This window comes from Schistocerca serialis, chromosome 8, assembly GCF_023864345.2.
Source record: "Schistocerca serialis cubense isolate TAMUIC-IGC-003099 chromosome 8, iqSchSeri2.2, whole genome shotgun sequence".
NCBI classification, from domain to species: domain Eukaryota; kingdom Metazoa; phylum Arthropoda; class Insecta; order Orthoptera; family Acrididae; genus Schistocerca; species Schistocerca serialis.
Window position 1 is genome coordinate 607,389,116 of NC_064645.1, and position 16,080 is coordinate 607,405,195.

The 16,080-nt window shown below is 37.8% G+C and overlaps 1 protein-coding gene across 1 annotated transcript in view; it reads left to right on the forward strand.

Annotated features, from left to right (window-relative positions):
- LOC126416768 (gastrula zinc finger protein XlCGF57.1-like) overlaps positions 1 to 16,080 on the forward strand; it is a 252,168-nt gene that overhangs the window by 133,491 nt on the left and 102,597 nt on the right. The window contains exon 9 of the mRNA XM_050084613.1: positions 11,481 to 11,590. Within this exon, the coding sequence (XP_049940570.1) occupies positions 11,481 to 11,590 (110 nt within the window). The remainder of the gene's footprint in view (positions 1 to 11,480; positions 11,591 to 16,080) is intronic.

The window sequence follows — 16,080 nt, forward strand, 5'->3', positions numbered from 1 at the left end:
ATTTCTGAAATTGCTTTAAGTTTTTCTGGATCTGCCAAAATTCCCTTGTCTGTGACAACATGACCCAAAAATTTTAATTCAGAAACTGCAAATTTACATTTCTCTAATTTCAATGTCATCACCCCTTTTCTAAGTTTTTCACAAACTAACTTCAAAATCAAAAAATGTTCCTCCCAATTTTTCCCTGTAACCAAAATGTCATCTACATAGATTATCAGTTTAGACGCAAGTTCTTGCCCCAGTACATGATCCAAAGCTCTTATAAATTCGGAATCAGAAGAATTTAACCCAAATGGCACAACACAATATTGGTAACTCTTACCATTGTACAAGAAAGCAGTATATTTTCTAGAGTTAACCGAAAGTGGTACTTGATGAAAACCCGAAGTTAGATCCAAACTTGACATATATTTTATATCTGTAAATTTATAGAGTAACTCATCAATATTTTCACGATGGTCTGTCTGTCTGCACAAAATTTTGTTTAAGTGTCTAGAGTCCAAAACCAATCTTACTCCACCATCTTTTTTCGAAACTACTACTAGAGGATTATTATATGCACTGATACTCCTTTCTATTATATTACATCCTTCCATCTTTTTCAGCTCTTTCTCAACAGCAGGTCTTTTTGATATTGCAATAGTGTATGGTTTTATGAAAAATCGTTCATGAGGTTTTACCTGAAGCTCACACTGGTAACCCTTTACCCTACCAGGTATGTCACTAAAAACATCACTGTATTCCCACAGCAGATTTTCTAACTGTTGTTTTTGCTCCCCAGATAAATTTTGTGTTTCTGAAATTTTCAAATTCACTAAATTCCCAAATTCAACTTCATCAGTATCAAATCTATGAATTTCAATATTCTCCAATCTATTTTCTTTTAGTAAATTAATACTGTCAAAATTTCCATTACTCTGATCACCAAGTGTGTTCACAAAATTTGTCTGAATGTATTCCCTTTCACTAATTTCTATCTAAAGTTTTCTTCCAACCCAATCAAATGCTGTATTTACTTTTACTATCCAATTCATACCCAAAAGAAAATCCTCATTAAATTCCTGAATTACAAAACATCCATGTGTGAACAACTTGCCTTCAATTAAAAATGTCACTAAAGCCTGGCTTTTTACCAATTTACTGCTCTTCCCAGTAGCACCTTTTATCTTTACCCCAACAACTGGCATTTCAACATAATCTTTCCCCACTTTCAATTTCTTGCTTAACCTTTCAGATATTCCCAAGATCTCACTTCCTGTATCAATTAAACATTTACCAATCCATGACCCAATTTGAACTTTTATATAAGGACTGCAAAATTGATCACTTTTCTCAGAACCTGTATCCTCATGTAATAAATCACTTTCAATTTCCCCGAACCTATACTTATCAGAATCATATGGTATATCATTACATGTATTATTTGTCACAGTTATAAAATTTGCACAAGATACAAAATTGTCATGAGTACTCTCTATTATCTCAAATAGCCAAGAATTTTCATCCAAATCACATTGTATCCTACTGAAGTACTTATCCTTCAGCTTTTCAAAAATAAAATATCTCATCTTTTTCCACCACTCAGGACATACAGTTTCACATACATTAATAAGCATCTTTCTAAAGTTCTTGTCAAAAGAAATAGTTTCACTGTTCAGCCATATATTCATAAGAAATGTGTGTGTATCATTAGTATCTGTAAAAGTTTCACTTAGGTTAGAAGTTATACATGTGTCATCGTTATTTGTGTAGTCAGATTCTTTACCAACAACATCTAAATTCACACTTTCACATACATCCAGCTTGTGAGCTTTATTCATCCTGGTAACATCCCTGGGAATTTCTATAATATTCTCACTATTTAATCCATTTTCAACCATGTGTATACCCAACTCCCTATTTAAACTAATGAAATACCTTTCCTCAACATCATCATCAATACCATTACCATCATTATCAACTTTATCAACAACATCATTATCATTACACATATTCAGGTCATACACATTCAAATTATCCCCCAAAATATTATTTCCCCTTTCTAAAGTTACCAGATCCCTTTCACTAACATTTTCATTCTCACAGCATGCATTCTCTCTTTCATTCACACACATCTCTGAACTACTGCAAATTACATCACCCGACAAAGTGTTTTTCTTTTCTGCCCAAGTGTAAAACTCAGTTAAATTAAATGAATCACAATTACTTTTATCTACTGTATGTTCTTGTGTATTGAAAATGTTATCTTTATCATTATTATTTTCCTCTTGAAATTTCTTCAATAAGTAACAACTAATGACCTCATGTGATAGCTTAGGTTTGGAACTGACCTGTTTGGGTTTATGATAGTCACATCCATTGGTCCTTTCATCATGCTCGCCTTCTGCCTCAACCTTGCGGACCTTCAAGGGGGCGTCTACTCATTTTTTATTTCCGGTTCCTGTTTGAACTGCTGATTATGGTTCTGCCAATGTCTCTGATCAACATTTCTGATCCCATTCCTATGCCAAACATTACCTGATTGTTGGTAGTTTCTATTGTACTGACCTCTATCAAAATTTCTGTGATTTTGATCCCTAAAGTGTTCTCTATTTTGTTGATTATTAACGCAAAAATGTTGTTCTTGTTTTGGATAAAAATTATGGTCCTTCTTTTCAAAATTGTTATATCCCCCTGAATTTTGACTGACGCCATGATAATTGTTTTGTTCCCTTTTTTGAAAGTTGTCATTTCCCCAATTTTGACCATTACCTTTCTGAGTAAACCCACTGTGTGTTCGTGTTGTTACCCTATCCAACTTTTCAATATAATTGAGAAACTGCTCTACATTACTATCAGGACAATGAACTAAACTCAACTGCATTGCTGATGGCAATCTTCTCTTTAAGGTATCAATTTTGATCAAGTCATCCAAAGGTCTTGTTAAATGAATAAGTTTTTGAAGTTCACTTTTGCAAAAGTGTTTCATGTTCCCATCTGATTCCCTATAGTTTCGCCCATTCAAAAATTCACTTTTGATTCTAGTTTGTTTAAGATCATCCCAAAATTTTTCCAAAAATTTTGATTCAAATTCTGAAAAGGTCATCCCCAAAGTTACAATCTGGTTTGCCCAAGTCAAAGCTTCCCCTTCCAAGAATTTTTTCACAAATTTAATTTTTATTTCATCTGGTGAGTGAGGTAAAAAACAATCCTTACAATACTGCATAAAATCAACGGGATGTAAGGGTCCATCTACCGAAAAGTGCTTCACTGGAATATTGGATATAAGATTACACGTGTTGACATTGTAATTTTTGCTTTGAAATTCAATGTCAAAACTTACAATTTTTTCGCTAAGTTCTTTGACAGATTTTTTGTTTTTCAAATCATTGCATTCTACTTTTTCTTCTAGAGTAACCAAACGATTGTCAGTTTCTTGTTGTACATTTTTAACTAAAACTTTTGTATTCTCATCCAAATTTTTAATTTCCCCTTTTATCTCATTAAAATCAATCAAATTTCTTTCCCTATCTACCAGTAACTCATTTTTTACAGTATTAATTTCACCGCTCAATTTAACATCAATTTCATTTACTTTTGCTTCCACAGATTCAATTTTTTCCTCAACACTGCCAACTCTGTTCGAAAGCTCACCCACTTGGGTATTGACTGCTTGGACTTGCAACAAAATGTTATCAATTTTTTCATCCCAGTAAGTCTTATTGTCGTCAAATGATTGTTTAATTTCTTTCGAGAAATTTACAAGAAAACTTTTTAAATCAAATTGATCGGTTCTTTCTCTTTCATTTGACCTGTCCTGATGTTCGAAGTCTATTTAATTACTACTTTCTACTTTAGGCACAATACTCTCGAAAATCTCATAAGTCATTGTGAAGAACAAAAATTTATACACAACAATATAAAACAAGATAAAAATATTGTTTTAACAAAATACGAGGGTTTCGTGACTTATCTGGAACACTCTTCTACGGTTGCAAAACCACGTTTTCCATCCATGTGATTGTTGACCAAAATTCTTGAAGTATTTTCTTCTGTCGAAAATTATATTTTTTGCCGAAACATTTCTTCTCCAAAACTTTTACTTCCCTATGAACACAAACACTGTAACACACATTCTGAGGAAACTGGTATTAACACACAAAAATTTTCTTCCTCGTAGCACTGTTGAAGATCTCGTGAACACAATATCCCGGCTACATACAGTCCCCAGTTGAAATATGGCATCCCGGCTATTACACAAGTTGAAAATATGGTCACTATTTTTTTTATAAACTTAAATTTGCCATATTTCGTGACAGTACCTTTTCCATTAGATGTTTGCAAGCAAATATAAGTCTTGGCTTCAGTTGTCTAAGTATGATTCCACAATGCATCGTTGTCGGCTGCAGAAAATGACGTGGTTCCACGTGTTTCTCTCATTTTGGTGTTTCAAATACAGTTTCTTCAAATGTAGATTCTTCTTTTTAGTTAATACAAAAATAATAGTAACATAATTCAAAATTATTTATGACTGCGACCTTCACATTGTTCTTCCGTCAACACGCACCAAGAGTTAGCTTCCAACTCGGACTGACTATAGTCAAAGACTACTCCAACGTCAAAGATATTTTACACAATTCACAAGTTTCCATTTGTAATCAGTCTCTTTGCTATTCTTCGATACATTTTCTAATAGTAATCAATATGCTTTTACTCTCAAAAACAGAAGTAAATTAACATATAATAAGACAAATTATAATAAATTCTGACAAAAATATAAGAAAACATTTTCAATTCAGTATCGACAAATACGGTAAAAAAAATAACATCTCCCAGATCCATTACAAGCCACAGGATTGAAACCCTGGTTAATAGGCTAATGGTGATTGTCCAAGCCAACTGATTAATTTCAATCAGATTGAAGAATGTTATTGAATTACAACATGTCTGCGAAGAAAAAGCAACTGCTCAGATAATTAAAATATAAAAAAGACACTGATTTCACTAACACTGATTTCACTGAATATGTTAGACTCTATAAAATTACATTTAAAAGAGTTGTCAAAGCAGCAAAAAACCTGGCAGATAACAGACATATAAGACAAAGGCTGTGTTCAAATGGTTCAAATGGCTCTGAGCACTATGGGACTTAACTTCTGAGGTCATCAGTCCCCTTGAACTTAGAACTACTTAAACCTAACTAACCTAAGGACATCACACACATCCATGCCCGAGGCAGGATTCGAACATGCGACCGTAGCGGTCGCGCGGTTCCAGATTGTAGCACAAAGGCTGTGTGGTCAGTCATTAAATATGAGTTAGCATGTAAGGAAGATGTTTTAAAAATTAACGTTGAAGGAAATGCTATTGTAAGTCCAACTTAAATACCAAAGTACTTCAGTGGATTTTTTATAAATGTAGCAAAGTCTGAAGTAAATGTAACAGATTTCACAACAAACTGAATCCCTTTGTTATGTAAATTGAAGGTGGAGGGGAGAAAGGTAAAGAGAGGGAAGGACCTGTGGATTTCAGCTGCATTGGGACTTTATCCAGAATCAGTGGAAATGAGTGAAAACGTATGCCAGACTGGAATTCGGACCCAGGTTCTCCTGCTTACTACGCAGTTGCGTTAATCACTTCACCACCCAGGAACAGTGTTTATTGCAGTTACATGGACTATCTCAGCACACTTTTCAGCTGACCCACACTTCCACCAGCACCACCTATCTGCAGTCCCATCCATGTCTTCAATGGGTGCTACTTTGAGATTCTCACAAGTGATCAAATACCATTGTGCATCCACACTGAAGATGGTAGATTCATTGCCCATTGAGGCAAATCAGTTATATGAATGAATGTGTATATTCTTTCAGATATGTCTGAAAGAACGAACACCACACATTCATATACATCCCTTTGGACTTATTGAAAACAGAAAACACCATACAAAAATTTTGAAAAGGTTCTATGAAGGATGTAGAAAATGCAATCCTAGCACTAAAAAACAACACAACAAAACTGCAAACCCATTAGCTCAAATAATAAATCACTGATTTGAAGAGGACTATTTCCCAGAGGTTTCAAATATGCCGAAGTCAAACCACCTTTCAAAAAGGCATCAAGAGAGGTAATGGGAAATTAACATCCTGTCTCATTTCTCCCAGACAATTCTAAAATAATATATTTGCCCAAATCAAAAACTTCATTGAAATTATTCTATTATTCTAAACAGTAAGTTTACTTTTCAGCAAGGCAAAAACACCACAGATGCAGTGAACGGTTTCATTGAGAAAATGAGTACATCATTGGACAATGGCAGTAAGGTTGCAGGAATTTTCTGCAACCTCACAGAGGTGTTTGATTCCATAAACCATGCATTGCTTATTACAAATTTGAAAAGTGTTGCATTAAAGGCTTTGACCTACAATGGCTTAAATCCTACTCATCAAACAGAAACCAGAGAGTTATTATTTATTTAAGTGGCACACATTATTATTCTGACTGGGAAAAGGTATCTCATGGTGTTCCAAAAGGCTCCATACTAGGTACAGTCCTGCTTCTCTTCTTACAATTAAGTATCAGCTCCCTGTCAGTTCTGTTTAGATTATACTTGTTAAAAGAAAACCAGCATTTGGAAAAAATTCCCAAATCTTTGATCAGTACCCTCAGCACTTTAGAATTTTATTTGAGCTAAGCGTGTTAAATCTAAGTATATCTAAGACTCACATGATAAATTCAAAACCAAACAGTCAGAATGTGAGCAGATTAAGGCATATAAGAAGTTGACTCAGTCAAACTCTTAGGATTACATTTGGATAAAAATTTGAGCTGACAGGCAACATTGAGTACCTAGAAAACAAATTGAGCAGCTTTGCATTAAATTAAAGTGGAACATGTGAGTGCAGATGAGTTGAAGTCCACTTAAAAGAAAGTTATATGATGCTCTGACCCTGAAATGTCATTACTCAATGTGTAATGTTATTACTCATGGATGGATTCATGCAGGACAGACTGGAAATTTGAGTTGGATAAATGTTTTATACATCCAGAGAAATGTCATTTTAGTGTTTTTATTTATTTTGATACTATTGTTTATTAGCATAAAAATTATTGGTAGCTGTATTATAAATTTTTGACATGTCTGCTGCACATGAACCAAATGGATTGCAAATGTATATCATGAGATAAATAAATCACAATTCTGCTGATTGTTTTGTATTCTTGTGTGTAATACAACAAGAGCATGTGTGGTGAAGTGATGTTGCTTAGCACTGGAAGCCACTAAATAGGTATTGGCAGAAGTGTACTAGATACAATGTGTATTTCCTGTCAAAGATGAACATTCACTAGGTGAATGAAGGAACTGTTAAGATATACAGCTTGACAGTACTCAGCTGATAAATAAACTAATGTCAGTGCTGTTGTTGTCAAAGTGTTTGTGTCACTTTTCCAAGAAGTTCTTGTTAACTTTTGAAAGAAATTTTGAGGCTCTTCACATTTGCAGTTGTTTTCTGAAGATTCAAGATTATACCCAGGTATTTTGGATTGATGGTGCATTGCAATACATTGTCTGTGAGTATTACCTACAGATGTTAATGTGCATGCTAGTTGCCCAGATGGAATACAACAACTTCTGTCATCAGTGGGTTTTGTTTTAGTTTGCATCTCCTGAAGTAGGCATCAAATACACACAGGTTATCTGTCATTATTTCTTCTGCCTCTGAGAAGCTTATCTACTAGATCAGGCTGTTCCAGCTCACATGCCCAGTAGAAATCAGACAAAATCAGCCATGCCTTCTGTATACTCATTTTAAACTCACCAGCTGGTCTTATGGCATCATCTCCGAACTTCCCATCTCCATTCACTCAGAGACTAGATTTGCAAATATCAGCCATTGCCCATTTACTCGTAAGCTGGTGGCTCGAGGCTTGTTGTGTACGACAAGTGGACCACCAGTGTGGAAACGAGAGTGAGTGCACAAGTTTGCAATTATAACTGAGGACGTATAACGTTTCCGCTATATTAGCAGCCATTGGACATGACAATTATTATTTACAAATACAGTGACTGATTAGTTAGCAGTGGACACACACACACACACACACACACACACACACACACACACACACACACACACTCACTCACTTTGGATGTCCCTCCTAAGAGTAGCCTGATGCATTTTCTGTCAGATATTTAAGATATTTATGATTTTGTTTTTGCAAAGTGTAGCTGGTATCACCTCGTACAAATATTGATCATCACATTTTTCATGCAATGTCCAGCATTGAAAGTAGGTGTTGGTTTGTTTCCCATAACAAACAAATTCATTTTTAAAGTGAAATTTTATGTGCCTGTGCTATACCGGGTCCCAAATTAGTCCACTGTGATATTTGTTTTATTGATGTGAATTAATAGGGACAGTAAAATGCAAAGAATAACCAGTATTCCAACAGCAACTGAGGGATGCTGCTGCATGGCAGTAGCAGTGAACAAGGACCAGGGTGGTGCTATCGCTGAGCTAAAACCTGATTCAGGTGAAAAAAAGAATACTTGGAAACAGGATTTTGGAAATTTCTGGTGTACACTCTTTCTTAGTTTTTTGGACTGCAGTACTTGTATGGTTAGCAAGATGTAGAATGAGCTACGATGTGAGCATACACAGTGGTCACATATTGTTTATGTGTTGTGGAGGAAGGAGTTGGCTCAGACCTGTGACAACTGCCTCTGCACCCACATTGCTCATCTGACTCCATTCAAGTTCATGAATTACAAGGCTGATTTAAACTAGCATTTTCATGTAGAAAAACTTAGGTAAATGTTGCTGATACTCTTGCTATATGTGTGTGTGGCGACCGGAAAAATTCACATTTTTTGATAACTGTGAAATAGATACAAATTGAACGTCAAAATGCGAAAACCCAAAATTACTTAACAGATGCTGTTTCATAGTGAATTGTATGCAGATGAGCTATTTATAAGAGATAGTTTGAAATTGCTTTATTTTCTGCATACACTATGGAAAATGTAAGGAGTTACTGGCATTATACATCATCAGTTGAAGCCCAATGTGGAAAGATAATGTATGCGAGAACCTATTTGCAAAATAAAGTGTACAAACACAATGATGCATCGATGTGCTCAATGAGCTGGTGCCATGCCAGTTGTGGACTGTTGAATGGTCTTTTTAAGATACACATTGCGTAATGCAATGTATTATTCAGCATTTTACTAGAAAGAAATGTGTAGGCGGGCTTTGTTGCCCCACATTGTATCTTCCCCTCTGGCAGTCTAAATTCTAGGACATTTACACTCATGGCCATTTGCGGCTATAGCCTAGTGCCCGTGCTCAGGCTGTAGCAATTCCAAAACAAAATCTGTAACTTTTTTCGATGTCACTGAGGTTCTTCCTCTGATATTAAAAACAATTTGCTGTACATTCGGTTCTACTCCTATGCTAAGTGCTTTTCCAGTTCCATCTGTAACAATGTCAAGCATAGGTTGTAGGGCTATGACTGCCCATGAAAAGTCAAAGTTAGTAGTCTGCAGATTTTGTTATCTTCTAATTTGGCAGGAAAATACAAGTAAAGCCCAGAAACACCTTATATCGGAGATGCATTCACTTAACTGGCAGTAAAATGCTGCTGCTTTTCAAGAGAACAATTATTTTTGAAAGCTTAAGTACAGCCAAACGAAGAAAACAAAGGCCATTTCAGAGGAAAAGTGTTGAAGTTTTTGCAAAAGCAAACATTCCAGTCAAAAAGTTCCCAGTCAGCACTTTTTCTAACATTCAGTTTCAAACAACTAATAATTCATTACTAATGTACAATAGGCAGTGATACTAACATTGTAAGCAGCAGGGATATCTCATAGGACAATGACAACAACTATTAACAGCAGCATCTCTTACACGTGTGACCTTAGTCTCACAGTTATAGGTGTGTGCTGTTTTACTCCCCCATATTTTTGAGATTGCTAGTAGTAGGGGTATACACCCTCCCTCTGGTTAGCATTCCACCAAACACAGCTCGCACCTCTAGCTGTGCTTTGCTGACTATAGTAGACAAAATGGTTCAAATGGCTCTGAGCACTATGGGACTTAACTTCTGAGGTCATCAGTCCCCTAGAACTTAGAACTACTTAAAACTAACTAACCTAAGGACATCACACACATCTATGCCCGAGGCAGGATTCGAACCTGCGACCATAGCGGTCACACGGTTCCAGACTGTAGCGCCTAGAACTGCTCAGCCACCCTGGCCGGCTATAGTAGACATGCAAATGTTAAAAGCTGGACAAAGTATCAGTTGAGGAATCATATACATTCTACTGCAGTCTGCCATCATGTCAATAATGTATGTTTGTGTAACTTGCAGGACTGTAAAGGATATGGAAGATTTGAAATACATTTTCCTTGTGTACCTGTAGATTTTTCATTCATTGATTTCCACATTCTTTTCTACAAATCTCATCATGAAGGGGGGAGCATTGTGGGCTGTGGAAATAGTCAAATTATACATTAACATGTGAAAGTGGCTACTGCAGTCCATTTCTGTAAGATATATTATAAAACAATTACAACTGTATCCAACCCACTCACACTGTTAATTTCAAGAATCATTTCTTGATTGCTTTTTTTATTATACTGTAAATCAGGATATTGCTTATATTAACCGAAAAAGTATATTTCAAAAAGTCACTGCTCTTCCTCTTACATTGCTCAGCCCCTGATTTTATTTACTACTTCATACACTGCATTAATGTAACTTTACAAATTTTACAGCCTGCTGTTATCTGCTTATGAGTACATACAGGAAAAGTTAAAACGTGTTTAATTTGAATATTAGTGTTAATTTGCCACATACTTCAGTCCAGATGTTCTGATAAATTATAGGAGTAATGACTAGTAAGATACTCCCTTACTTTATTTTGAAATATCTGGTGATTCCCAATTCTCTGTATTTCTTTTTGTTTTTATATATTTCCATTTCATCTGATGAATGAACAGTTAGTAATGTCAGAAAAACTAGGAAGTTTTGTATGTTTTTTTACTTTTTTATTGTTAGGCTCCCACATCCTTACCTCTCCCTTTATCATAAAGCATGACACAGAGAGTAGAACTAATTTAACATACTCATTTTACTGTTCGGTTTATTCAATCACTTGCTGTATCAGTGATTATAAGTGTTATAGAACAGTGAAATGATAATTGCTGGTAAATAGCTGCTGCAGTGGTCTGAGGTTCAGCCACTTGTCCAATCGGATGTTTTTTGTTTTCCCACTGCTCTCCATGAATAGAATTTTAATTGTTGCAGTTCTGCATAATTTGACTAATCAATTTAAAAGTGTTGCTGTACCAATATTTCTCAACAGCTGCTTAGTGTGTATGCCATAAACGTCACTGTCACTGTTTTTTGTGAAGAAAATTGTGAACTTTCCCTCCTGAAATAATGAATTTTCATACGGAAATTTTGAATTCAGAAAATGATTATTTTTGTTCAAGGTGAGAGGCCATATCCTTGTGATTTCTGTCCAAAGAGATTTCCTTCAAGTGGTGCGATGAAGAAACATCGAAGGATGCACACTGGCGAGCGACCTTATGAATGCAAGGAGGTAAGTGAAAATGTATAATTAGCAATATTCGTATTTGAAATTATGAGTTTCTATGCTGTGAAAGGTGGAACACGTTAGAAACAAATAAATTGATAAGAAAGTGCTGTTATTAACAGAAAAGTGGAAAACACACCTTGAAGACAAAGTTTAGAGTGAGATACAAAAAATGTGTTATAGGAGTAATAAGTCCCAGTATAATGTGTTGGTAGATATTTAAGTATTTGCATAATAATCGAGTGGCAGACAGTTTGCTGATAAAATGTGTACTACAAACCAGTCAAGTAAGAAGAAAAATACTTCAAATAGAATAAAAAATAAAAGATAAAGTTGCAATCAACACAAGGTTTGGTTTCAGCATCTCAGTGCTTCGGTAGACATTATCTTGTCGGAGGCGGTATACACTTGCCTTTCTCCAACTGTTGAACTAACTGAACCAGTCATTTATTATGGCATCCTACAATTCAGTCAGAACACTATACCACACCACAGCTGTATACAAAAGGCAAATGAAAAAAAAAGTTGAAAAGAATGTTGAGGGAAAGAGAGCAAATAATGAAAGCGATGAGGGATATTATATTTAATGGCATGCTGAAGTTTTGAATCAGGAAGCTTGAATGGACACTGCAGTTGGTAACACAGAGCCTGCCAAAGATAAGGATCTGCATTTGAGTACTAATCTGGCTCAAAGCTTAACTGTGTCACTTACAAGTAGAGCAGTGCATTTTCAGCTAAGAGTAAGAGAATTCTTTCTCATAAAGAATTAATGGACATCAGAGACAGCTAAACAAAGTAGATGAGAAAAAGACAATTGGGTGTGAAATGAAAAGGAAGCAAAAATAACTAGATAACTTTCAAAAGTGGAGCAAGAGCTGAAAGAAAGGTAAAAGGGGGGAAAATGAAGCTTAAAAGATGACAAAGCAGTAAGGGTATGAAACTAATATGGTTCTCATCTCCATAATTTGGAGGTAGTTATGCTGGAATTGGCATTAGTAAACCATTTGATATCTCTCTTCTTGATTGGATATGTTTCATCTACATGCAGGGTGAAATAAGGCATACTGTTCATCATGACAGACTAAATTATAACGGATGGCCATCTGAAGGCCCTGAATACTGCTTATAAATCTTTGGACTGAACAGAGGAAACTCCAGGTAGGAATATCAACAATGTAGGAAAAGACAGATTGCTGCTTATCATAAAGAAGACACATTAAGTTGCAGAAGGCGTAATTAAAAGACACCTATACAAAGCTTTCAGCCACAGCCTTCATCAGTGAAAAACACACACACGCACACACACACAAGCAAGTGAACGTCATGCACATATGAGTTCTAGCTCCAGCATCTCGGGCTGGAATGCAACTATTGTGTGGGATGCAAACAACAATCTGGAGTGGTGGAGAGGAGCAAAAAAAGAGTGAAGCATGGAAAGACAGGCGGATGTGTTGGCAGAGAGTGGCAAATAAACAGGGTGGGAGATGAGAATGGGGAGGAGATGAAAGGACAGTGGGGCTGGAAACTGTTGGATGGAGGGTGTGGGGACAGTATGTTACCATAGGTTGAGGCCAGAATAATTACGGGAGTGGAGAATGTACAGTAAGGATAACTCCCGTCTGCACAGTTCAGAAAAGCAAGTAGTGGAGGAAAGGATCGAGATGGCTTGGGTAGTGAAGCAGCCATTGAAATCAAGTGTGTTATGTTTAGTTGCATTTTGTGCTCTTTGCCACAGTTTGGTGCTGGCCGCTCATCCTCGTGGACAGCTGGTTGGTAGTCACACCTATATAAAAAGCTGTGCATTGATTGCAACAGAGCTGGTAAAAGACATTGCTGCTTTCACAGGTGGCATGGCCCCTGATGGAGTAAGAAGTGCTGGGTGAGCAGATTGTGAAGGATTTGCACTTGTGTCTTGTGCCAAAAGGTTGGGAATAGGACTGGCCTAGGGATGGATTAGGATGTTGTGGAGGTTGGATGGGTGATGGAACACCACTTTAGGAGTGGTGGGAAGTATCTGGGGTATGATGCCCCATACGATGATAGGTTATCAAAGCCCTGGCAATGGGTGTGGTTCAGTAGTTCCAGTCAGGGATGGTACTGGGTGATGAAGGGGACACTCCTTTGTGTCTGGTTCTTGGGGTTGCTGGAAGGATTATGGGTGTGACAGGAAATGACATGTGAGACCTATTTGCAGATTAGGTCTCGGAGATAGTGCCTGTCTGTGAAGGTTTTTGTGAAACCATCAGCATACTGAGGAAGGGCGATTTTGTCACTGCAGATATGCCATCCCTGTGTGGCCAGGCTGTATGGGAGGGATTTTGTCATGTGAAAGAGATGACAGCTATCAAAATACAGGTACTGTTCGTGGATGGTGTGTTTACTGTGCACAGAGGTGCAGAAGGCACCATCAGAGAAGAAGAGGTCAACATCTAGGAAGGTGACACAGTGTTGAGGAGGACCACTTGAAGCGGATGGGAGAGAAGGTGTTGAGATTATGAAGGACAGATTTTAGGGTGTCTTGGCCTTGAGTCCAGTTCATGAAGCTATCATCAATGAACCTGATCCAGACTTGGGGTTTGGTGTTTTTGGATGCTAGGAAGGTCTCCTCTAGAATGTCCATAAAATGGTTGGCATAGGAAGGTGCCATGCGGATGCCCATGGCTGTGCTGCAGACTTGTTTATATATCCTCCCTTCAAAGGAGAAGCCACAGGCCCTTCCCAGAATATCTCCCCTGAATCCATTTCCTTCCTCACCCCTAAGACACCATGCACACCCACCTTCTAAACGTTCCCCAAAATCCCAAACCCAACAATCCTAGATGCCCCATTGTGTCTGATTATTGTGCCCGCACTGAAAGAATTTTGGTCCTCATTGACCAATACCTCCAACCAGTTGCCTGTAATCTAGCCTCCCATGCCAAAGACACTGCTTCCTTCACCGACTCTCCCCTATCCCCACCCCTCTACCTCCTACGTCCCTACTTGTCACTATTGATGCCACCTCCCTAACTCCAACATCCCTCTTGCCCATGGTCTGACCTTCCTATCCTCCCAAACACCATACCCCTAGTCTGGTTCAGGTTCACTGATGATATATCCATGATCTGGACTCGAGGCCAAGCCACACTTCCTTCTTTCCTTCAATAGCTCATCTTCTCCCCCATCCACTTCAAATGGTCCTGCTCAATCCAGTATGCCACCTTCCTAGGTGTTGATCTACTCCTCTCTGATGTCTCCATTCACACCTCTGTTCACATTAAACCCACCAACCACCAACAGTACCTGTATTTTGATGTCATCCCTTTCACACCAAAAAAACCCTCCCATACAGCCTGGCCATGTGGGGACAGTGTATCTGCAGTGACAAAAATTCCCTTGCTTAGTATGCTGAGGATTTCATCAAGGCCCTCACAGACAGGCACTATCTCCCAGACCTAATCTGCAAACAGATCTCCCATGCTATTTCCCCTCACACCCCTAATCCTTCCACTGCCCCCAAGAACCAGCCACAAAGGAGTGTTCGCTTCATCATCCAGTACCACCCCGGACTGAAACAACTGAAGCACATCCTTTGCCAGGGCTTTGATTACTTGTCATCGTGCCCTGAAATGAGGGACATCCTACCCAAGATACTTTTCACTCCTCCTAAAGTGGTGTTCCATCACCCACCCAACCTCCACAACATCCTAGTCCATCCCTGTACTACTCCATATCCGAACTCCTTGCCACAAGGACCGTATCCCTGTGGAAGACCTAAGTGCAAAACCTGCACAGTCCACCCACCCAAAACTTCCTATTCCAATCCTGTCACAGGTTTATCCTACCCTATCAGGGGCGGGCTGCCTGTTAAAGCAGCCAGGTCGTTTACCAGCTCTGCTGCAATCATCACACACCTTTTTATTTAGGTATAACTACCAACCAGCTGTCCACCAGGATGAATGGCTACCACCAAACTGTGGCCGAGAGGTGGTGGTGGTGGTGGTTAGTGTTTAACGTCCCGTCGACAACGAGGTCATTAGAGACGGTCCGAGAGGTCAACATGCAGCTGGACATAACACACTTCATTTCAATAGCTGCTTCACTACCTGAGCCATCTGGATCCTTCCCTCAACTACCTGCTTTTTGAAAGTTATCTAGTGATTTTTGCTTCCCTTTTCATTTTACACCCAATTGTCCTTTTCTCATCTATTTTGTTAAGCTGTGTCTGATGTCCATTAATTCTTTAGGAGAGTGAATTCTCCTACTCTGAGCTGAGTATGCACTGCACTACTTGTAAGTGACACAATTAAACTTTGTACCAGATTAGTATTCAAATGCAAATCCTTACCTTTGGCAGACTGTGCATTAGCAACTGCAATATCCATTCAAGCTTCCCTGACGGATTCCCAACTTCATAATTTTTAAAAAAGAAAGATCCATCCATCAAATATAAAATCCCTTGTGGCTTTGTGGCTTTAATTATTTGCGCTCGCTCTCTCTCTCTCTCTCTCTCTCTC